Here is a 23,780-nt window from a genome sequence, read left to right as displayed (position 1 = left end):
ATCCCATGTCCTTCATGACAAATTTCTGGATTTGAGTGCCTGAAGGACAGCCTTCTTGAAGGCCACTCACCGAAGCACTTGTGTATTCTTGGGTCACCACCATGTTGGCAGAATGACCCTTCATTTTCTCCCCATGCTTCTTTGCAGGAACCATCCTTACTGACCTTAGTTGGAAAGTGTATCCATGTTTTTTATTGTTGGTGTTTGTTGATGGAATTTTCTGTGGCAAAGACTGCGCTCAAACTCTGCGCTATAGCAGAGATTGGTCTTGAACTTCTGATTATCCTGCTTCCACTGCCTGAGTGGTGGGATTATCAGTAGGCACCACCACATCCAGCTTTCTTTTCTCTCTTCTAAAAAGAGATTAACAGTTGGACACACTTATGGACTATGGAGATGGTCCAGTGGATAAAATTCTAGCTGTTCAAGCGTGAAGCCCTGAGTTGAATTCCCAGCTCTCACGCAAGAGCTGAGCACATGTGTATGACCCCAGTGCTGCTAACAGTTGTTCATAGTCTGGTAACGTGATGCATGTTGTGCAGTGCTTCCGAAGCTACATCAGTCAGGGCGGTGTCTTTGTGTGAAGATGTGGGGTATACTCACACCCTGAGCAAGTTATGCTGTGCATTATTTTTAGCTCACTAATATCTCCACTTTGAAACTGTTCTCCAGGTGGACAGAGCTTGTAAAACTATAGTTAGGTCTCTGGATCGCAGGTAGCCAGGCTCCGAATTGTGAGAAGAGGCAGGTAGGGTAAGTCCTGTGCTTGCCTGAGCCAATTGCCCAGAAACTGTTTTCTCGTTTGGAAACACGAGTTGGGGGACCTGGCCAACTTTCAGGAGCCTGGGCTAAAGAATCCAAAAGCAGTGAAATATTTCAGTCTTATTGAGAGTGAGAATAGTACCAGCAACAGAGATGGAGCCTTGCACAGCACATGTGTGACTAATAAGACAGATTTCATTTAGTGCAGAATTGTGTGATGCCAGACTGTCTGAACCCCAAATTGTCAGGTGCAACTGATGCAGTGCTTAGAGACCTAGGTCATTGATCCTTATATGTTAGAAAGAAGGAGTGGGAGTCAGGGATGGCGTAGTCTAACCAAGTGACTAAGGGAAAAGGTAAAACATTAAGCTGAAGGAAAAGGAGCAAAAAGTAGAGATGGTGAGAGGGCTCAGTGAAGAGCTGACTGCGCCTGGAGAAGACATGTATTCACTTCCCAGCACCCACCTCGGGCAGCTTACAACTGCTTGTAATTCTAGGTACAAGGAATCTGGCCCCCCCTTTTTGTCAGACCCCATACAGATACATACATATATGTATACTAAAAAAAATAAATTACTGGGCATGGTGATGTACACCTTTTATTCCCAGCCCTGGGAGACAGAAGCTGTGTGTCTCTGTTACTCTGTCTTCGTCTTTCTCTGCTTTATTGCTCTGAGCAGGTTCTGCCAGCTCTCAGGACTGTCCTATTTCTTCCCTAGTGCTGGGGGTACAGCCATGTATGACTGTACCTGCTTTTTATGTGGGTGCTGGGTATTCGAACTAAGATACTCAGGCTTGCAGAACAAGTGCTCTTAGGGCTGAACTTCCCCCAGCCTGTGTTTGTTTTGAGTTTGCCACACATTTTGATCTACAAAGTTCATGCTTAAGAGCAATGCAGTTGTATTTAAAAGTTAGCATATAATGTTTTAAGTAAGTTTACAGTTTCTGTTTTGGGCGACATTCATAGTTATCCTTGGCCACATGTCTCAAGAGTCTTATTTAGTGACTCAGAAAAAGGGTGAAGTATCCTGTCTCCTCACGTTTATACAGCATTGTCCTGGAGTGCCTCTCAGTTTGTGTGGGTGTGGGGGCACATGTGCCACACCTATGGGTTACAGTGAGGGGAGAAAAGGCTGTCTGTGGATGGAGGACCATGAGGTGGTGAATCTAAACAATCTGAGAACTATGGGGCTGATTGAATTAGTCGATCACCATAGAGAGCCAATCTTTTCTTACTAGTAGCAGTGAATACTCAGAATTGGAAATTAAAAATACCAGTTACAAAAATATTAATAAAACTACCATTTACAGTAGCACTAACAAAAGTTCTTGAGTAATAAATCTATTAAAGAATTACGCAAGTTCTGAATACGGAGCAGTTGACCTTGCTTTGGCCTCTGGCCATTCACATGAAATCTGTGAAACTCTTCAAGATTTTTTCATATCAACTCTCCCAGTTCATTATATTTCATCTTTCTGGAGGTTTCCTGTTTGAAATTCCTCCTTTGGTGTCCATATCACTTAAATTTCTGTGTTTTCCACCTTTATTTCTCATTCTGTTATTCTATTAAGCCTACCATTTCTTTTCACATCTAACTGTCCTCTTCAAGTATTCTGTTGTATCCGCAGGGCCCTGGAGGATTGTTCGCTTAGGTACCAATTTTTATATGAACTCATATAGGACATGAATACACACACACACACACACACACACACACACACACACACACACACACACACGTATATATAGCATATTTTGGGATTTGGAGCTTACTGGTCTGAACGCACTGTTGTTTTGTAAGACACGCCGTCACAGAGGGTGCAGTTCATCCTGGGGACTGAAGACGACGACGAGGAGCACATTCCCCATGACCTCTTCACGGAGATGGACGAGCTCTGCTACAGAGACGGGGAAGAGTACGAGTGGAAGGAGACGGCCAGGTAGCGCTGCTCACTCTGTTATGAACGGAAACCACAAGATACAGTGGGTGGTTTATTTGTTTACGCACTTATTTATTGAGCTGGGTTCTGGTTTTATAACCTTGCTGGTCTGGAATTGAGGCTGTGACCCTTCTGGCTGCAAACTTGGAGCAATCCTTCTGCTTCTACCTACTTAGTGATTCCTTGGTAATGCTGGATAGTTTCTTTTTTTCTATGCTCTCAATTTATTTCCTTGAATACTCTCATTTAAGGGGCTTGAATACTCTCATAAAAGGGGCTGGAGAGATGGAAAAGGGCTGGAGAGATGGCTCAGCGGTTAAGAGCAAGGTCTGCTTTTCCTGAGATCCTGAGTTCAATTCCCAGCAACCACACGGTAGCTCAGAACCATCTGCTGTGGGATCTGATGCCCTCTTCTAATGTGCTGGTGTACATGCAGAAATAAAATCTTAAAAAAAAAAAAAAGATGTTATAAAAGACTTTATAATGGTTGATTTTCAAATCTTTAAACAATTGTGAAACTAAATCTAATGTAAAGAAGTGAAATGCTGCACTTTTATTTTTGTGGGCTTATTTTTTTAAATATAATTTTTATTTGTCACACAAAGTAACAAACTATGAATACCTATTTACATATTGTTAAACTACAAGCTTGTGATGCAGGTGTCAGGTTTTCGTGGTTGCAGACAGTGTAAACCATTGGCCTAATTTGTGGAAATGTGTTTAAGGTAGTAATTTGTTCTGGTAGTGATATTTTTTCTTATTAAAAATCAAGTTTATGTTTATGTCCATTATTTTTTAGTTTTTCTATATTATTTATTTAGGTGGCTGAAATTTGAAGAGGATGTTGAAGATGGTGGTGACCGGTGGAGTAAACCCTATGTGGCAACTCTGTCTTTGCACAGTCTTTTTGAACTGAGAAGTTGTATCCTAAATGGAACAGTCATGCTGGATATGAGAGCAAGCACTCTTGATGAAATAGCAGGTTATACAGTAAACTGGTTTCTTTTCTTTTTCTTTCTTTTTCCTCCTCCTCTTTTATTTAAGATAATTAAATAAGATCAGGTATTATTTTAAGCTGTTAAGACATTCAACAACTATGTATTGAAGGTCTACTCTTTGCAGTAGCAGTGTAGCTTTGTGCAGAGACGGCCAGGTTAAATTAGAACTGTGACCACTGCCATCAGCACATATGTTGTCTGCCCTCTGGGAGTGAGGACACTAATTACACAGCTCTAGAATCAGGGCAGCTGGGCAGAACAGGCAGGTACTACAGGAGAAAAGACTGTTTTATGGAGGAGCCTAAGTATGAAGGATGTTCAGAGAAGTGTGGACAGTGTGCCTGGGGAAGGTCAGCTAGTTCACAGCACATTTCAGAGTGTGTACAGTTCTGACATAAGCTCACTTCTTCCCTCGCCCAAAATACACAGTTGCCCTTGAATTACTGGGCTGAAACATTGATTTTATTTGGTAAAGATTTGGGCAGTTTTGGTGATTAAGTTGGGAAAGGAGTGATCCTGATGTCCTTTGGGAATATTATCCTGCATAACTCTGGTCTGAGGTGGTGATAGAAACAAGAAGCCCAACTATTTCTTCGGAACTGTGTGAGTTAGTAAAGCTGGTATTGTATACAGCAGTGGAAACAAACAAAGAAAAAAGAGATAGACTTCAAGGATTGTAGGGAAGTAAGAGTGGGAAAAATTGAAAGAGAGTTGTGATTATTTAATGACTTTGGTCTACAATTGCTTAATCCAAAATCATGTCTGTTGTAAAGGAGAGTAATGCTACGTAGTCACTGTAGATTGTTCTTTCAGAAAAGAAACAACAGACTAGTATTTTGGTTTGTTAAGAAAGCCAAAAATGTAACTGTAATTTGTGGGCTATAAATAACTTGAATTTTACCTGATTGTTACATTTGACTATGGGCTGCAAGTCTTTGAATTGTCAATTCCCATTTTTATATGAATAACTGAAAAACTGAGTTAGTGTTGGAATATTGAGTATGGACAGATGAGTCCTTATTTTATCTTATAGTTGTTACAATATAGAACTTTTATTTAAAAAAGAACATTGTTGCTTATTCTTTGACCGTTTTATACCTGTAGTGTATTCTTCATCATTTCTACCACCAAATCTCCTCACTCACTGCTTCGTGGCCTCCCTGACATGCCCCCTCCCACTTCCAGGCCCTTCTCGTTTGTTAGGGCCCGCTGCGTGCATTTGGTGCTGCCCTCCGCCAGAGCACAGAGTGCAGTGCCTTAGAAACTGTAATCCCTCACTCACTTGTGATGAGCCATGATTATACTAATATTAAGTATTACCTGCTAGATTTGTTTTTCTATTTTTCTTTTAGAATAGTTTTATCATAGTTTTGAAGATTTGACTTAAAATGATCTCTCACAGGGCTGGGGATTTAATTCAGTGTTAGAGCATATGCCTAGCATGTATAAGCATTCCATCCTAACAGAAAGATAGAAAAACCAACAACAAAGAAAGCTAACCCTCCAGACTCTTCAGCATATTAGCCCAAGGGGCATGTCCCATGAAAGCCTTCACTTACCAGGAAACTGGGACAGTGGGGAGGACATCCTATTGGGACTCTAGATGAGACAAGCATGGGAGAATGGCAAAGTAGAAGGATCCAGAGGGTCCTAGAAGCCTACAAGTAGAACATTATGATAGGCAGATTTGGGCCCAGGGTTCCCGCTCAAACTAAGGCACCAGCCAAAGACAATACAGGCTGTAAACTTTAAACCCCTACCCAGATCTAGCCAATGGTCAGAACATTCTCCACAGTAGAGTGGAGAGTGGGATATGACTTTCTCACGTACTCTGGTGCCTCATATTTTCCCTGGAGGGGGAGACCTGGTGGCACTCAGAGGAAGGACAGCAGGTTTCCAAGAAGAGACTTGATACCCTATGAGCATATACAGGGGGAGGAAATCCCCCTCAGGAACTGTCATAGGGGAGGGGAATAAGGGGAAAATGGGAGGGAGGGAAGAATGGGAGGATACAAGGGATGGGATAACCATTGAGATGTAACAAGAACAAATTAATAAAATAATATATATCTTGGAAAAAAAAAGAAAAAAAGAAAAAAATCTACAGATGACTCAGTTGTGAAGGGCATTTGTTTTTCTTGCAAAGGACCTGGGCTTGATTTCCAGTACTCACATGGCAGTCAAAATTGTCTGTAACTCCAGTTCCCGGGGATGTGATGTTCTTCCAATTTCTACAGGCTCCTGCAAGCACATGGTGCCCACACATATACTTCGAACAGACACACATGCATAAAATAAATACTTATTTATTTAATATTATTTAAATAATAATAATACATAAATAAATATTTAAACATTTTATGCATATTTTTACATAGAAAATAGTGCCCTGACCACAGTGGTGCAGAGAAAGGCACTCTATCAGTTGTTTTATTCTCCTGTTCCTTTTATTTCTTGACAGAATTTACTATGTCAGGGATTTTATCTTTGTACCTCTGGCAGAGTAAGAGCTACCACTTCTTTACCTCCCTGCTCCCAGCAGAACACAGACACTTGGAGGAAATCTTTACAATCCCATGCCCTTGAATGTTTAGCTAAATGTAATTTACTACTTCTCTTTCATGTATTGATTTGAATTTACCAAATAGGAAAGCAGCCTCTTTAAAATATACTGCTTAGTGAAATAAGAGTCCTGCTAATTATTTTTTGTTCAATGGATAATGTTTATATTTACCTTTATGCATATGCTATCATAGTGTTTATGCAGCAAAAATAATTCTAATTTTTTTTTTAATTGAATAGATATGGTGTTAGACAACATGATAGCCTCTGGCCAGTTAGATGACTCCATAAGGGAAAATGTCAGAGAAGCTCTCCTGAAGCGACATCATCATCAGAATGAGAAGAGATTCACAAGCCGGATTCCCCTCGTTCGATCTTTTGCAGATATAGGCAAGAAACATTCTGACCCTCACTTGCTTGACAGGAATGGTGAGATAAGTTGTGGCGTCCAGTTTTTGCTACTACTTCTCTAATGGCATTCCACTTATTGTGGGGCCAGAAAGGTGGTGTTTCCGCACTGTTACCATTTTTAGTTATCCAAAAATATTATTTCTCTTTTTGTTTGTTTGTTTGTTTTGTTTTTTCGAGGCAGGGTCTCTCTGTGTAGCCTTGACTATCCTGGACTCACTTTGTAGACCAGGCTGGCCTCGAACTCACATCGATCCTCCTGCCTCTACCTCCCGAGTGCTGGGATTAAAGGTGTTTGCCATCATACCCGGCAACTAAAATTATTATTTCTAAAGTGTTTGTTTTTGTTTCTTTGAGACCGTCTTCACTATCACAGGCTGGCCTGAAACACTATAATGTGTGCTGGCCTTGAACTCGAATTTTTCTTTCTTAGCCTCCCAGGTGCTTGTACAAACAAGACCAGTGTGATATAGAAAGCACTTGGGTGAAGAAAAAAAGCATTCACTTACTAAAATGTCATAAATTTTCCTTAAGTAATCTATAAAAACAATCATTATCCCTTATCCTAAATCACATCTGCTTTTTTGTTTTGATTTGAGGTTTCTGTTGTAAATTATTTAAGAGGAATAATTATCTGCAATTTTAATGTTTTTAATTCTAAATACTGAGTTTGGAATTTATATATGTATTAGTTTTTTTCTGGTGATTTTTTTCCTTCCTAAATATGCTAAAAGTACTAATAAACAAATGTTTTAGGAGCTGGTTTCAGATATTTTTATACTTTGTGGAAAATTTTCACGATAAAGACTATCTTACATGGATGGTAGACAAGTTGGTGTCTTTCAATCCATTGAAAATGGCTCAAACCTAGGCGTTCAAACCCAGTTCTGCTCTTCCTTTCAGAGGATGGTGGCAGTTTATGTAGGACTTGGGGAGTCTTTTTGTTTTATAAATTTTACTTTTATATTCTGTGTATATATGTTTTTCCTGCTTATATGTATGTATGCAACATGTGTGCCTGGTGCCTGAGGAGGTCAGAAGAGGACACTGGATCCCATGGAACTGGGGTTAAGGATGATTGTGAGTCACCATGTGGGTGGCAAAAGCAAACCCAGTTCCTCTGAAAGAGCAACAAGTCTCCTTACTTCTGAACCATCTCTCCACCCCTCCTCCTCTTTAAATAGCCAGTTAGCTGTCAGTGTCTTAGAATTAATGCACATTACACTTTTGTCTTTCCTTATTTCTCTTCTTTCTAAAACTAGGAATACACTAGTATCATTCTCACTTGGCTCTGAGAACAGGCATAGCAAAACCTAGAAATCCCAGGTGCAGAGGCTTATGGGGGTCTGTACTGCTCTAACTGCTGTCACTACAGGAAGCCTAAGAGGATTCCAAGTTGTGACAAACGGGATCTGGGACACAGTAGGTTTCTACTCTTCTCTGTCCCCAAATGGCTGTAAAATGGTTTTCTAAGTCATCAGCCATATGTATAAGGCCTTACATATTAGAAGGTGACAGCAGTCATTGTTTGTAGCTCAGTGTATAATGCTTAATTTGTTCGTTAAGGAGTTGTTTAATCTGATTAAAATTATGATACGGTTTATCTAAGGGACTTTAATTTAGAAACAAGTTGTACATGGTATAGTTCTTGTTTTCATTTTTCTATTATTATTATTTTTGGTTTTTTTTTTTTTTGAGACAGGGTTTCTCTGTGTAGCCTTGGCTGTACTGGACTCACTTTGTAGACCAGGCTGGCCTCAGACTTACAGCGATCCACCTGCCTCTGCCTCCCAAGTGCTGAGATTAAAGGCATGCGCCACCACCGCCCAGCTTTTGTCTTGTATTTTTAAACTTTACTTAAGAGCACTGACCAGCCTCTGGTACAAACATTTAATACCATTATAAAGTTATTAGGTAATGCTAATGTAGAATCTTTTGAGAGATAACTATCTATGGATGCTGGTACAATTTAGGGAAAAATATATATTTTCTTCTTTCGAGGCAAGGTTTCTCTATGTAACAGCCCTGGCTATCCTAGACTCACTTTGTGGACTTGAACTCACAGATTCATCTGCCTCTGCCTCTCAAGTGCTGGGATTAAAGGCGTGTGCCACCATGCCCAGTGGGGGAAAATCTATTTTTTATATTTTATTAATTTATTCATAGTACATCTCAATTGTTATTCCATCCCTGGAAAAATATTTTTAAACTATACATTGAGCTAGGGAACTGATTATAGTTTAAGCACTTTATGGTGACACTATAGCAAGCCAGACTGACTAACCTGCTAATGCTTGTTATTTGTGGTTTGAATTTTGTGTTCTCTATTGCTTAGTGCAATGAACAGCATTTTTCACTTACTTGTTTTATCTCAGGGGAAGGCCTATCAGCCTCCCGCCATTCTTTACGAACAGGTCTGTCTGCCTCAAACCTTTCCTTGAGAGGAGAATCGCCTTTATCTCTTCTTCTCGGTCATCTTCTTCCTTCTTCAAGAGCTGGAACCCCTTCAAGCTCAAGGTGTACCACCCCAGTACCCACCCCCCAGAGCAGTCCTCCTTCCAGCCCTGGCCTAAGTCGCCTGGCCTCCAGAAGTTCCCAACAGAGTCAACCTCAGGCCCCAGAACTGCTGGTGTCACCCAACAGGGATGATATTCCCAGGGTAGTCATTCATCCGCCTGAGGAAGATGTAGACGCACTCAAAGGCCAAGAGCAGAAGAATGAGGAAAACTCTGACTTCACTCCAGGCAACTGTCCAGAGTCCTCCACGTGTGGCACGTTTGCCTCTGGGTCACTTGCACTGAGAATGCCTGTCAGCACAGAGCTTGCAGCATACGTAGATAATGCTTATGATTTGAGTTCTGCATGTTTTGTTCCTTACATTGTATTACAGAAAAGAATAAAGTTATTCAAATGAGCTTTGGTTATAAAAACACTACAAAGAAGGCTGGACATAAGTCAAACCCTTAAGTACTTTTTCCCCACTGGGATTTTAGAGGTCATCAGAGTTGGGTGGTTTAGGAAACCTAGTTTTTGATGTGACTCTTAGAAGGGTGCCTTTTCTTGTGTACTTGTAAGGTGGAGGAGCATATAATGGCAGTGATGTGACATGTTTGATGCTTTTCCTTAAAGAATGTAGAACACCTTAGTCTTCTTAATATGATAGGATGCCATGGTCTTTTTCCCATTCTTTCTCTGGGAATATTGAAATTCTCTTATAATTGCTTGGACTCTTTACTTACAGAGGAGTGATATATTTTGGAATAGACATTAATTGCTTTTATTTATAGCTGTGCGTGTTAGTCTGAGTTTTCCCTGATGGTTTTTAGAACTGGAGGTGCTTATACTAATGGTGAGGATAGGATATATTTTTGTCAGCACATTATAACACTTGTTACAGTGCTTGTCAGATTACACACAGTTCCTAGAGATCTGATGAGCTCTGCAGGCCTCTTCAGCCCTCTTATAAAACACACACACACACACACACACACACACACACACACACACACACACACACACTTAAAAAGAAAGTAAAATTAAAAAAACTTCCAAGGCAGTAAAGATTTTTGTTAATTGAGAATTGAGGTACAAATTTTTTTTAATACCATGCATTTTTATGACATGATATCAGCTTTTCTGAATAGATGAAATTAAAATGGATAGATTTCTGAAGATAAGATAAAGCTCATTGTTATTGAAGAAAAGTCATAGGATCAGCTGTTATTACTTCTTTTGTAGCTGCCACTTGCTCTTAGGACATTTAGCCATTTCCTGTAGGCCTCCCTAGAAACTGATGTTCTTTCTGTAGACGGGACTCTGGAAACTGAGGTGGCTATGCAGTGCTAGGAAGCTTCATTTCCTGCTGACTGCTTTGATTCTTGTTAGCAGGAACAAGAACCAGGCCTCTTGCAGCTGAGGTTAGCTTTGAGCTTCTGGTCCTTCTGTCTCTACCATCCAAGCACTGCTAGTGACAGGATTATGCCACCATATTTGGCAGGAAAAATGTTTTCAGCATGCACCTGCCATTTTGAAAAGGGGAGAGGATGAAGATGACCATCAAAGCCAAGCAATTTCAACTGATTTTTTACTTTATTTCTTCTTTCTGTTCCTACCAACTTTACAGCCCCTTCCTTCCTCCCAGCCCCACAGTCGTCTTGTTCTTAGCTCTCAAATCTGGTGGCTGAGCTGTTCTAGAAACTGTATAACATTTTTCTTTTGATTATCTGTTGAATACATTTCAACAGTCAGTGGTGTCTAGTACTCAGAGTCAGTTGCCACTAGGGCTTTAATCTTATGCTTCTTGATTTTCTTGTATGGGAATGTGTTGAAGGCACTGATGAGGTTAATTCCTACCAGCCTCCTTGGGCAAGGAAGAGACACAGTTCTGAAAGCACGGGGACAAAGGCCAAGCATGAGGAATCTTAACTCTTCCATGCTAAGCTGACATTTTTAAAAAGTATTTATTTTAAAAAATAACTTTTGTTTCAGAATTGTTTAGTTTACCCAGAGAATTATCTACATGGCTAAATTAAGTGCCGTACTTTTTTATGAAGATTTTTCACTCACAGTGACACCTCAGTTTGTTGACCAGAGAAATGAATGTTACAGAGGACTTACATCCAGTGTTGTTGAAGCAGTGAACTCTGATAGCTTTATTTAGTGTTCATTAGTTATAGTTGCTCTATTCTATGAGAATAAACATGCTTGGGTGCATCAAGTACATCTGATAGGCTTGAAATTGTAGAAATGATTACTAATTTTGACAAAAGACTGATACTGATAAACTGAACTTCTGTACAACAGTAGATTGTATTATATTGTATTCTCTTTTAAACTGTTCAGTGATTTAAACATTTATTAGTTTATATTGTTGGATTAGAAGTTCTTTTATCTTTTAAGAAAAATGAGATGTATTTAATGGTAGAAATCTGTGTGACGCAACTTGGACTTTAAAATTTTGAGATTTGAGCTTTTTGTGGAACTCTTTGGTAAAGGTAGATTAGTATAGGAGATGCTTTTAAGCTATCATATTGTGAAACGCTGCTGTTGAATGTCACCTGAAGTGAATATACTAACACTTGAACATGCATCATTTATAATTCAAACAACTATGTTATTCACATACTAATTTATAAGCTTGCTGAACCATAGAAGTTGAGTGAATTAGTTAATCACATGGCTACAGGTGATGAGTATTATTTAGCTCAAATTTCTTTGATTATGTTATTTTTAATCTTTGTACTTAGAAAACTTGTTTATGGTCTTTTAGTTAGATTTCTTAAGAAGATGACAGGAGAAATGAGACAAATACTACTGAAAAAATTCAAAATTCTTGAGGAAACTTATGATTAAAGAAAATTAAATATAGCTCTTAAAATTTTTGAATTATACGTACAATCCACCTGAAGATTCATTTTGGTATTGGTAGGAACATCCTAGGTGAAGTTAGGCCTTACTGAGTTCTGTGCAGTTCACAAGTGTGTTTCGTAGAAGTGTTTGCAGCGATAACACTCTGGTCCCAGTGCTCATCTTGTGTGGGTCCACACTGACTCGTTTCTCTTCCAGAGGCTAATGTGCGGGTTCTAGCATACTGCTTTCGATAGTAAGATACACAACTTCATCCTGTTCATGTGTTCTAATTCATGTTGCTGGAATGAAGCTAACATCTGGCACTTTTTAACCCCTCACATTTGCTTTCACAATAAACCATCGCTTTAAGAATATGAGCAAATCAGGCTTAAGCTGGGTTTTCTCCTTACTAATTTGGGTTTTGTGTTTTCTTAAATACAGGGATTTTGGCTTCTCCACAGTCTGCTCCTGGAAACTTGGACAATAGTAAAAGTGGTGAAGTGAAAGGTAACGGAAGTGGAGGAAGCAGAGAAAACAGTACTGTTGACTTTAGCAAGGTAATTCAGTGATTGTAAGTTTTCATTACTTTTCCTACTGAGAAAATAACTAGTAGTGTGTTGTTTTGTTGCTGTTGCTTACAGTAACTGTTTAGCATACTTGCATGGCATGCTTGTGAAGTGTTTAGGAAGAAAGCGGGGGTAGTCTCCAAGTATTCGGATAACTCCAAGCTTACACTCTCAGTGTTTTGGAAGAAAACACTGTAAACAACATGACGTTTTTCTTTGTACCATGAAACTTTACTGTCTTTGAAGAGTATTTCTGAAAGTGGCATTGCAGCGCTAACAGAGCCCTCTTCCTGGGCTGTAGTGCATCCTAGAATTGCTAACTCGTGCTGCTAACACTCTTTGGGATGCCACTGGGAACCATGGATAGATAAAGGCATGGATTAAATAACAACAAAAAGCTCCTGTGCATTTATTTTGCTTCATTGAAATAAAGACAAAGCACATACCCCTTATTTTAAAGGCTAGAGCAAACCCCGAAGTATAAGTGACAGCTGAGTACCAGCATATTTCCTAATAGTTGGGGCAGATAGTGTACATTTCATGCGTTGCCTGTCAATTTACTATAACTCATAGAATGTTAACTCCCCCCCCCCCCCCCCCATTTGTTGAGACAGGGTCTCTCTGTGTAGCGTTGGCTGTCCTGAACTCACTTTGTAGACCAGGTTCGCCTCGAACTCACAGAGATCTGCCTGCTTCTGCCTCCTGAGGGTTGGGATTAAAGGGGTACACCAACATTTTTATATCTTATTTGTAAGGCTTTGTTTTAAATGACAGTTTCTTAAAGCTTTTTGTTCTGCATACTTCACTGAAAAAAAAAGTTGAAGTGATTTGTATTGTAGCTTTGTGGAGCTTTGTACTTTCATATTATAAAAAAAACTTACCAGTAGGAATTTTGAGTGTTCAGAAAAAGTGTTCACTTGGGTATGTTGGCATGTGCCTCTAATCCTAGTTATCCAAAGGTCAAGGCCTGGGCTACATAGTGAGTTCTAGACTACCCTGACCTAAAAAGCAAAATCTTGTCTTCAAAAACAAAACAAACAATAAAAGGCTGTTAGAGTTGTTGTTTCTAACTTACCTTGTTTTCACTGGTGCTCTGTTTCAGATCATCAGAAACTGTCCCTAGCTAACCTGGAATTTATTCTTTGTTGCTGAATAAGTAAATTACTGTAATTTGAATTGTATAGATCTTCTCTAGGCTTGGCAGTTGTGGTTGAACTTTGTTCCTCTGTCACAGTTTTACTTTTTTACTTGGCCTATCCTTGTGTACCCTCCCTGTCTCTTGTTGGGCAGGAGTCTGCCTCCTGGCACTGTAGTTGTGGCACACTGGGTGTGGGACTCAAGAGGCCCGCTGTAAGTCTGGTTTTATCTTTTAATAGATAGTCTTGTTAGTGGTTGTTTAGTAACTTTGTGTGAACCTTTGTACAAATGAGAGCTTCACCTGCTCTGGTGTTGTGTGTGTAATGTTTTTGTAATTATACACAGGCAGCTGAGATTCCTCTACACATTGTCCCATGTCTGACCCAATCAAGGCTATAGATTTTCATTGTAAATAATTTTTTTTCCCATTTAAGGAAAATATTAGGGAATGATAGTTTTTTAAAAGGAGGATTTATAAAGACATATGAAACAATAAGATTGAATAATAGAAAATCATGCAATGAATATGTTGTAGCACTGTGTATAATTTCATGAGCCATTGTTAGTTTGTACACTGTATGTCCTCACCAGTTTTTGATGAATAGTCTATTCATTGAAAAAATTTCAGTTTTATGTTTCATAGTATAGAACTCTATCGTAATAAAGGTTGTAGTAGTTAAACCAATGGATGGTGAGTTTTGCTTGCTCTTTTTGTATTTGTCTATGCCATTTTTCATATCTGTGGGAATTTTGGCATTTATACATCATTTAGATCACACGTTTTGATTGGGAATAGTAGTCTTAAAATCTTTCATTCATTTCTGAGTAATTATATTTCTAAATTATTCATTTATCAATAGGTTGACATGAATTTCATGAGGAAAATTCCTACAGGAGCTGAGGCATCCAATGTTTTGGTAGGAGAAGTGGACTTTTTGGAGAGACCTATCATTGCCTTTGTGAGACTGGCTCCTGCAGTTCTCCTCTCAGGGTTGACTGAGGTCCCTGTGCCCACTAGGTAAAAAGTCATTCTTTTTCATGACTGTGCATATAGGTCCACTGAACGAATACTTGCTTTGTGTAATAGAGGCACTGTTTAACTGCTGGTTACTGGTATTGAGTCATTGTGCCAAAATGCTCTGAGTATTAGAGTATAAACTATTCCCCCTCCCCGAGCTTTAGTTTCCTTCTGCAGCTGACTGGGAACTTACCGTGTAGGCCAGGCTAGACTCCCAAAGGTGCAGCTGTAGATGTAAGCCGTCTTCTCCAGCTGTAATAGTATTGTTTGAAAACAACTCTTCATGTGCCTCTTTATCAGAAGTTTGGCATCTTAGGAGCTTTTGTCTTACAAAGCTAGTCACTGAGATTCACTTTGTGCTGGGGACTCAGCAGCAGGCTTGATTATATTCAGTTCTCACAGTGGCCCGAGCCACACTGCTGGTCATTGTAGACGTGCCCAGCCTTCGGGCATGCATGCAGAATGCTCTGCTCTGGCTTGATGGAAAATTTCCACTCGTGTACATTGTGCGTAGAGTTAATCTGGATTGAGACCTTAAAGATAATTAGCAAGTTGTATTAATGAGCATATGGGCCACAAAAAGAACATCTCTGCAGGTCATTAGCACCAGAAGCTTAATTGTGAATGTAACTTGTTTTGAAAGTAACTTTCTCTACTATATTTTGTTTGAAGCTTTTTTGTTTGTTTTAGATGTGGCTCAGCTTGAATTCCTGTCCTTGGCTGGCCCTCAGCCTCAGCCTCCTGAGTGCTAAGTTCGAGGCATGTGCCACCATGCTAGGGGTTTTTTTCAGCAGGGAGGTTCCACAGTACCATGAAGAGGTTTGGTTGATAATGTACTCTCATGACTAGTTTAATAATTAAGAGATGAAGAATTAAGAAAAAGATGAAGAATTGATAGGAATTTGATGGAAATATACTTATTTTATATTTCGTTAATGATAGTGTTAGCAGTAAGGAAAATGATTTTATTAGTTCATATGTAAATTTTCATAAAGCAAGAAGATAAATATTTAGATAAGAATATTAATATCTTACATAAGAATGAAGAAGTAATGATGAAACCCATTGTTTTAGATGGGTTTACAGAAACAGTTAAGAAAACATCAGTACCTGCAACTATACAGCTAAGTACTTTTATTTAACACTAAAATAATAACAGGTGTGATGTTGAAGTTGGGCATTTGTTTTCCTTCCAGAAAGGTTACTTGACTAAATGCCATATTTGCAGTGTTAAGGCTTTGATCCAGAATAGTTTCAGAGTGCAGAAATTTTTGTGTGTATATTTTGGACAGTTTGATTTGACAAATGTTACTTTTAAGAACTCTGGGACAAGGGATTTGGCTCAGTTGGTAGATTCATGTGTAGTAGGCAGAAAGCCTGGGTTTCAATTTCCAGCACTACATAAACCAGGTGTGATGAGGCACACCTATAATCCTATCACTTGTGGCTGAGGAGGTAGCGGAGGCAGGAGGACCCAAAGTTCAAGGCTACCTCTGGCTACACAGCAAGCCTCAAGATGAGCTGGGGTACTTTTCCTTCCTTTTGTCAAAAGAAAATGAGTGTGGAAACCAGGAGGCGCTGCAAATCTGTAAGCCCAGCAGCACTCAGAAGACTTAGCAAGGAGTTTGATGTCAACCTGGGTGGCCTAGGGAGATCCTAATGTGATTGTTACAACTTTGCTTTGATCAACTTTGCTCAGATCAGAGTTAATTGTTCAATTCAGAAATATATAAAAGATGGAAATTTTCATGGGAAACAAAACAAAACAAAACAAAACAAAAAACAAGGCAACCTTCCTTAGTAACTATTTTGCACTCAGGAAGTTGGGAAAGGAATAAATTGGTAGAGTTAATTGTGAATGCCTTTTATAGTTTCATGATATGAATTTTGCTTTTGTTTTGGTTTTTGAAATAGGATCTCTAGTAGCCTCAGCTGAGGGGATGACCTTGAACTCAGATCCTCTGTGCCTCTGCTTTCCAAGTGCTGGAATAGCAGGCTTGCCCACCACCTTCATTAAAATCTGTTTTGAATAGAGTTGCCATTGCTTTGTTGATTCCTGTGAGTGATTGCAAAGAAGGTCTAAGTGTTGTTACTATGTTTATAATAGAGTCATTTTTAAAAGTTTCTTGGATTTGTGCATATGTGTTGATTCTTTTAAACTCTGCCTATTTTAATCTCCTCTTAGGTTTTTGTTTCTTTTACTGGGCCCAGCGGGGAAGGCCCCACAATACCATGAAATTGGCAGATCCATAGCCACTCTCATGACTGATGAGGTAATTAAAATACAGTTAAATCCCTTTGAACTAGAGAATGAATATGCAATTATAGTCCTTTCTGTCATAGTAAAGCTTATAAAATTATCATTTTGTATGTGATTTTTACTTCATATTCACTCATATTCACACATGCCTTTGTTGAGGGCTTTAAGACCTGTTTCTCAGGAATAGGTAAATTTTAATCTTTTTGCTGCTATTCTTTTAATTTCACTTCATTGACTGCATTGAAAATTTGAAATTTGTTTGGTCTAAATTTCAGAAAGTTGTTCTTTGGGACTTTCTCTGTTTCCCTTTACTTCTCTCCTGGTTTTGGAATGCCATGTTTAGCTGTAAATTCTTTAGTGATCAGGACTTGTGTTTCTTTGAAAGAGGGTTTCTAGCAGTACTCACCAGACATTGCAACGCATCTACCCAGGACATCAAAAGCCAAGGATATGTGAACCTGATTTGTGTCAGCTTCTCACACTTTTCTAAAATCACTGCTATTACTCCGGCTTACACTCTGACCTCTTCTGTGGCATTCAAGTTATTTATTACATTAGATTACTTTATCTTTGGAAATTCTTATCTATATTAACAATAACAACATTTACATGTGGCTCTAACATCTTGATTTTTGAGTTGGGGTTTGTATTTAAGCTAAGCATGCCTCAAACTGGCCATGTAGTCCAGCCTAGCCTGTCTCTTGGTAATCTTCCTAGCTTAGCCTTCCCAGTGCTGGGATAAAGGCGTGAACCTCCACGGTTTGCTTTAAGTTCAGAGCCAGAGCCTTTCCTGGTATTATCGAGGGCCTTGTGTACGACCCCATGCTCGCACCCTAATACTTACTGCTGGTCCTCCCTGCTTTGCTCTGGCAAGAGCAACTTCCTTTCTGTTTCTTGGATAAGTGTTGCTGTTTATACCCCAGTACATTATAACTGTGACTGAGTTTTCCTAAGCATTGTTTTACCATCCACCCTACCCACTCTACCCGGGCATGATTTCCCCTGTTTTGTTTCTGTTTGTTTTTACAAGGTCTTGCTGTGTAGCTCAGACTACAGCTAGCCTCACCATCTGCCTCTGCCTCCAGTGTCAGGGTTATCAGTCTTCTCAGCAACATTTCTTGTTTTCTAATTTTTCCTTTTGTCAGTTTTCCATTTGCATGTTGCTTAAATTTTCTTTTTCTTTTTGAATGTTTGTTCCTCTTGGAAGTTTGTCCTTCTGTGCAATTACCAAACTCTCTGTTCTGCCTACCTGGAAAGACTGCATCTCTCCCCTTCCTGCTCCTGCAGCACACAGCATTGTGCTTAGCAAATCATAGATAACCAATAAATATTTGCTAAACAAAGTAACCTTTTTGTCCATAATTATTTCTCCAGGATAAATAACACTTTAATGACAGAAATAGAATGACCTGACATATTGTATTGAATTAATTTGTAATGAATTACTGTGAAATATTTTTTCTTTGTATTAACACATCATTTTCTTCTGTTGTTTGTGGTTGATTGATCTGTTAATACCAATGATAAAATTAAGTATTGCCAGGTAGGGTGGATGTCTTCTCCTGACAAGAATTTATGTCATTTTTTTAAACATTGTTTTACATTGTATGTATATGTGTGTGGGGGGGGGGCGAGGTACAATCCATCTGATTGTGTCATAGCCTTCACAACTGGAGCTATTGACAATTGTGAGCCACCCAAGAGTTCTGGGAACTGTAAGCTTGTCCTCTGTGAGCAGTGCTTGCTGTTAACATGGCACCATTGCTCCAACCCAGTATTTCTGCATCTAAAAGACATTTTAATATAAGTGGATTGTTCTTTGCACTGTAAAATACTTATGCCAGTATCTTTTCTTCAGATTTTTCATGATGTAGCTTATAAAGCAAAAGATCGAAATGACCTCTTATCTGGAATTGATGAATTTTTAGATCAAGTAACTGTCCTTCCTCCAGGAGAGTGGGATCCTTCCATACGCATAGAGCCGCCAAAGAGTGTCCCTTCTCAGGTAAAAGTCTGGAGATATGCTTCTGGGGTTGTTTTCTTTTTTTAGATTAAAAATTTTTAAAGAAAAATATAAATTGTCGATTTTTATGACTCAAAAGTTATGACTCAAAACAGTTTGCAGCAGCTGTGCCTCAATGGGAGCATTTTCTTAGCATGCCAAAGTTCTTCATTTGAACCCTAGCACTGAAAAGTAAATCAACAGAAATCCGTAGGGGTAGATTCAGAGAAGATGTACCTTGTGCATTCTTTTGTTTTGTTTTGTGTTTTGGGACAGGGTTTCTCTGTGAAGCCTTGACTGTCCTAGACTCGCTTTGTAGACCAGGGCTGGCCTCGAACTCATAGTAATCCACCTGCCTCTGCCTCCAGAGTGCTGGGATTAAAGGCATGCGCCACCACACCTGGCTTACCTTGTGCATTTTTATTCAAACAGATGTTTGTCTATTGTTAACTTTGTGGTCGTTCTGATATTCTGTTACCTGGACAAATGTGAATATTAATAGTCTGCTTATTTTGTTATTTGCATAATTTTAAGTAGATCAGTGTGCAAATTTTTAAAAAATCCACATGTATAATTATTAGTACATTTGTTTCACAAAGTCAAATAAAAAACTTTGGGGTACTGGTTCTTGAGCAGTTTAAATAGTATGGAATAATTTGTTTTAACAAGTTTGGGGAATTTCCGATATAGATACGTTTTTACACTACATCTCTGGCCAAGTGTGGACTTTAACAAGTTGCTTCCTTCTTTTATGAAAATTGGCTTATTTGAGCCTTTCTTTCTTTCCTTCTTTCCTTCCTTCCTTCCTTTCAAGTCATGATTAATTTTGTTTGTGTGGTATACTATCAATCTTCCCCAGATTTCACATTTTCTTGAAAAGTTTATCTGCTATGCTTTCCTTGGTTTGTGGAGTTACATTCTGGTGTGCCTTAGGTTTAATTAATGGACTAATTATTTATTACAAATTTCAAACAGTAATTTAGATTATTTATTACCTATTTACTTACTTACAGATTGATCGATTTATTTGATTTGATTTGATATTTTGAGATAGGGTTTCTCTGTGTATCTTTGGCTGTCCTGGAACTCTCTATGTAGTCCAGGCTGGCCTCAAACTCACAGAAATCCACTTGCCTCTGCCTCCTAAGTGCTAGGATTAAAGGCGTGGGCCACCACCACCAGGTTTAGATTATTTTTCTTAATGTTGATCTTTTCCTGTCAGTCTGCTTTCAGCTGATTTGCTTCACTCCTTCCATTATTCTTTAGAAAAGATTAGTTTTCTCCTTTTTGCCTGTAACACTAATTAGTTTATTTTCTTCTTTTATATTTACTTTATTTTATATATATTAATGTTTTAGTTTCATATATGAATGTGCACTACATGCGTGCCTGGTACCCAGGACCAGATAACTCAAAACTGGGTTATACATAATTGTGAGCCACCGTGTTAATTCTGGAAATTGAACTGAGGTCCTCTGAAGAGCAGCCAGTACCCTTAACTGCTGAGCCATCTCTCTAGCCCCATCTTTTAATTTAATTTAATTTTTTTTAAGAAAAAGAAAAAAACCAAAAATTTTGTTTTGTTTTGTTTTTTGTTTTGAGACACTGTTTTACTGTGTAACTTTGAGTGCCTGGAAGTCTCTGTAGAGCAGACTAACCTTGCAGTGATCCTCCTGCCTTAGTGTCTCAAATACTACCATAGTGAGCACGAGCCATTGTCTGGTGCTTCATATTTTCACGTTGTTTTAGATACAACTCAGACGACAATATTTAGGATGTTCCCTTGTTCTGTTCTGTTTTCTGTTTCCTCTTTGGCCTTTTTAAGTGCAACCTTTTGTGATTCGGGTCTTGCTACTCTGTGTTAACAGGGTGTTGTAGGACCACACTTCTCTCTGAGCCTGGCTGTGGCTCCCTGTGCACTCCCTTCCCTCCCCTTTCCAGTATGTGTGCCTATCAGCACATAGTATTCTTTTATCTAGTTTCCTTTGAAATATTCCTCTTGTGTTTTCATGGGGGAGAAGAGTCTATGTTTTAGAAGTGGTTTTTATTGATTTTTAAAATAAGATATAAAGTTATACTGAAGGAATTGTTGTATTGTTTCTCTAAGAAAAATATTTTAGTAAAGAAAAGATGTCAGCTGGGTGTGGTGGTGCACGCCTTTAATCCCAGCATTTGGGAGGCAGAGGCAGGCAGATCACTGAGTTTGAGGCCGCCTGGTCTACAAAGTGAGTCTAGGACAGCCAAGGCTACACAGGGAAACCCTGTGGGCTCAATTTTCTTAACAAATATATTTTATTATGAACGTATTAACCGAGTGTACGTCACTTACGACTAACCGAAACAATAGGAAAAGAAGCTTAAAGAATAACAAAACCATAAGGATGTCAGTTCCGAGGAACAATTGTCCTGGCGTAATCAGCAGGATTTCTTCTGCTGGAACCTGGAGTGAGCAGAACCCGGAACCTCAGCAGGAGCCGGAGCCCTGAAGCCTTCCGTCAAGCGGTTCTCTCTAGGAGCCTCTCGAAGTGCAGAGATGAACAGCCAAAACTATCCCAAGTCTCCAAAGGCCCCGCCTCTTGTTTCTGGCTCACTTATTTATCTCCTCCCAGAGTCTGCTCATGGGCTCTTTGCAGCTGGCAACAGTCAAGTTCCCACACGAGGTGGTTTGTCTTCTAGTGGATTAATATCACCTGTTCTCACAAGACAGTTCCCCGTCCCACACTTGGGATCATAACAAAAACAGGTTTATCTCTCCTTTAAAACCCTATCTCAAAAAACAAAACAAACAAACAAACAAAACCAATAAAAAGAAAGATGTCCTTGGTTTTCTCTTTCTCTTTCTCTCCTCCTCCCTCCCTCTTTTCTTAGAACTTGATATGTAGCCCAGATTGATTTTTGAACTCAGTCTTTCTGCCCAGCTCCTTGAGAGCTGGCAGTGTAGGTTTGTGGAGAAAGTAGTATCTTTAAAAATTAATGTAAAATTTTGTTCTTTGGTAGTTAATGATTAGTAGTATTTTAACTATTTTTTGTGAAAAAGATCTTTTTTTTTTTTTGGGACAAAGTTTATGTTCCTAGTGGAGCTAGCTAGTGTTTTGTCAGCTTTATACAAGCTTGGGTTATACAGGAAGAGGGAATCTTACTTGACAAAATGCTTCCATGGGCAAATCTGTAGGGTATATTCTTGATTGATACTTGGTGTAGGAGGGCCTAACTCACTATGGGCATTGCCACCCATGGGCTGGTGGTCTAGGATGGGATAAGAAAGCATGCTGAGCAAGCCATAAAGAGCAAGTAAGCAGCTTCCTCCGTGTTCTGGTTCTTGCCTCAGGTTCCTGGTCCTGACTTCCTTATGAAGGGCTATAATCAGGACATATTAACTGAAATAATAAACCCTTTCCTTCCCATGTTGCTTTTGTTCATTATATTTTATCACAGCAGTGGTACTGCAGGTAGAAATTTGAAATGGTTTTGTGAGTATATCTTTTTTTTTTTTTCTCAAGACAGGATTTCTCTGTGTAGCCTTGGCTGTCCTAGACTTGCTTTGTAGACCAGACTGGTCTTGAATTTACAGTGATCCACCTGCCTCTGCCTCCCGAGTGCTAGGATTAAAGGTGTGCACCACTACCATCCGGCTTGTGAGTATATCTTATAGGACATTGATGTTAGAATGTAAGATGAAGAAAGCTAATTGTAAGTTTAAAATATGAAAAGAAGTAAATGGTAAATCATTCTAAATTATATCTTGTTTTTAAGCGCTATTTTAAAGATTATGCTAGGAAACATTTCCCCCCAAGAATACTTATCTAAAATTCTCATAGGATGTAATATTCCCTCTAGATATTTTAGATGTCTTGTCACTTTTCTTAAAATTGAATTCTGAAGTATATTTTTGTGGAATTCAGGAAAAGAGGAAGATTCCTGTGTTTCCCAATGGATCTGCTCCAATGTCTGTTGAGCCTCCTAAGGAGGCTGCTCATCATGCTGGGCCTGAGCTGCAGAGGACTGGACGGTGAGTACAGATGTTACTTTGGGGCATTAGGCATTGATCTGATGGAAAGCACCAGCAGTTTTCTTTTTTTAACTCAAGTATTTGGAACCTAATCTTGTACTTTTTGAGAGTATGTGTTTCTTTTTAAAAATACATTTTCTATAAGATAATGACATTATTGAAATATTTCATGCATTTAAAAATAATTTTAATAACATCAATCTTTACTTAAAATTAGTGCATTCAAAATTGTAGTCATTATAGTATATATGGTTTTGGGTAACCTCTATAGAAGGTTCTGAAAAAATATAGATCCCTTTCCAAGTTAAAGAATTATGAGATGAAAGACGAATTACAATGAGTTATTTTGTACACTGTGATATATTTAGAATTTATATTACTTTTGAAATACTATAAGATTAGATGGAAAAACATGATTTGACTCTACTATTAGCATCTGGATACTTAGAAAGTTAATTTTACAGTAAAGAATAGAAATGTTGCCTGGTAAATTATTAAAACATGTAAAACCCTTTGTAGCAGCTGATTGTGGCAGCATTTCCCTACTGTAGAGAAGCATGGCTCTCGGCATTGCGCAGGGTGCTGGTGGGAGTCCTTGTAGAAGTAGAATATCATATAGAGGCACCCGGTTGACAAGAGCAACAGCTAATGTACGTGACATAGACATAACCAGGGACTAGTGGGACGTGAGAGCCTTTATGAATGTAGCAGAGTAAGATTTTATCTCTGTGCTGGTAGCACTGGTTTCCTTGTACTTTAGGGATTGTT

At 38.9% G+C, this 23,780-nt stretch overlaps 1 protein-coding gene across 7 annotated transcripts in view; it reads left to right on the top strand.

Moving 5' to 3' along the window:
* The window catches only part of SLC4A7 (solute carrier family 4 member 7), an 87,852-nt gene that overhangs the window by 31,818 nt on the left and 32,254 nt on the right, over nucleotides 1-23,780 (top strand). For 2 of the 7 annotated variants that reach the window (XM_084797121.1, XM_084797120.1), the window contains exons 4-12: nucleotides 2,565-2,703; nucleotides 3,525-3,685; nucleotides 6,504-6,692; nucleotides 9,047-9,415; nucleotides 12,462-12,577; nucleotides 14,584-14,741; nucleotides 16,927-17,014; nucleotides 18,860-19,006; nucleotides 22,906-23,012. In XM_084797121.1, coding sequence (XP_084653247.1) covers nucleotides 2,565-2,703; nucleotides 3,525-3,685; nucleotides 6,504-6,692; nucleotides 9,047-9,415; nucleotides 12,462-12,577; nucleotides 14,584-14,741; nucleotides 16,927-17,014; nucleotides 18,860-19,006; nucleotides 22,906-23,012 — 1,474 coding nt within the window. Of the gene's footprint in view, nucleotides 1-2,564; nucleotides 2,704-3,524; nucleotides 3,686-6,503; nucleotides 6,693-9,046; nucleotides 9,416-12,461; nucleotides 12,578-13,876; nucleotides 13,937-14,583; nucleotides 14,742-16,926; nucleotides 17,015-18,859; nucleotides 19,007-22,905; nucleotides 23,013-23,780 lie in introns of all 7 variants that reach the window. The other 5 variants (XM_084797119.1, XM_084797117.1, XM_084797123.1 and 2 more) reach the window with 4 other exon arrangements.

Source organism: Acomys minous, assembly GCF_964271855.1.
Source record: "Acomys minous genome assembly, chromosome: 9".
Classification (NCBI taxonomy): domain Eukaryota; kingdom Metazoa; phylum Chordata; class Mammalia; order Rodentia; family Muridae; genus Acomys; species Acomys minous.
The sequence above is the reverse complement of the archived record's forward strand: the minus strand, read 5'-3'. Positions and strand labels throughout refer to the sequence as shown.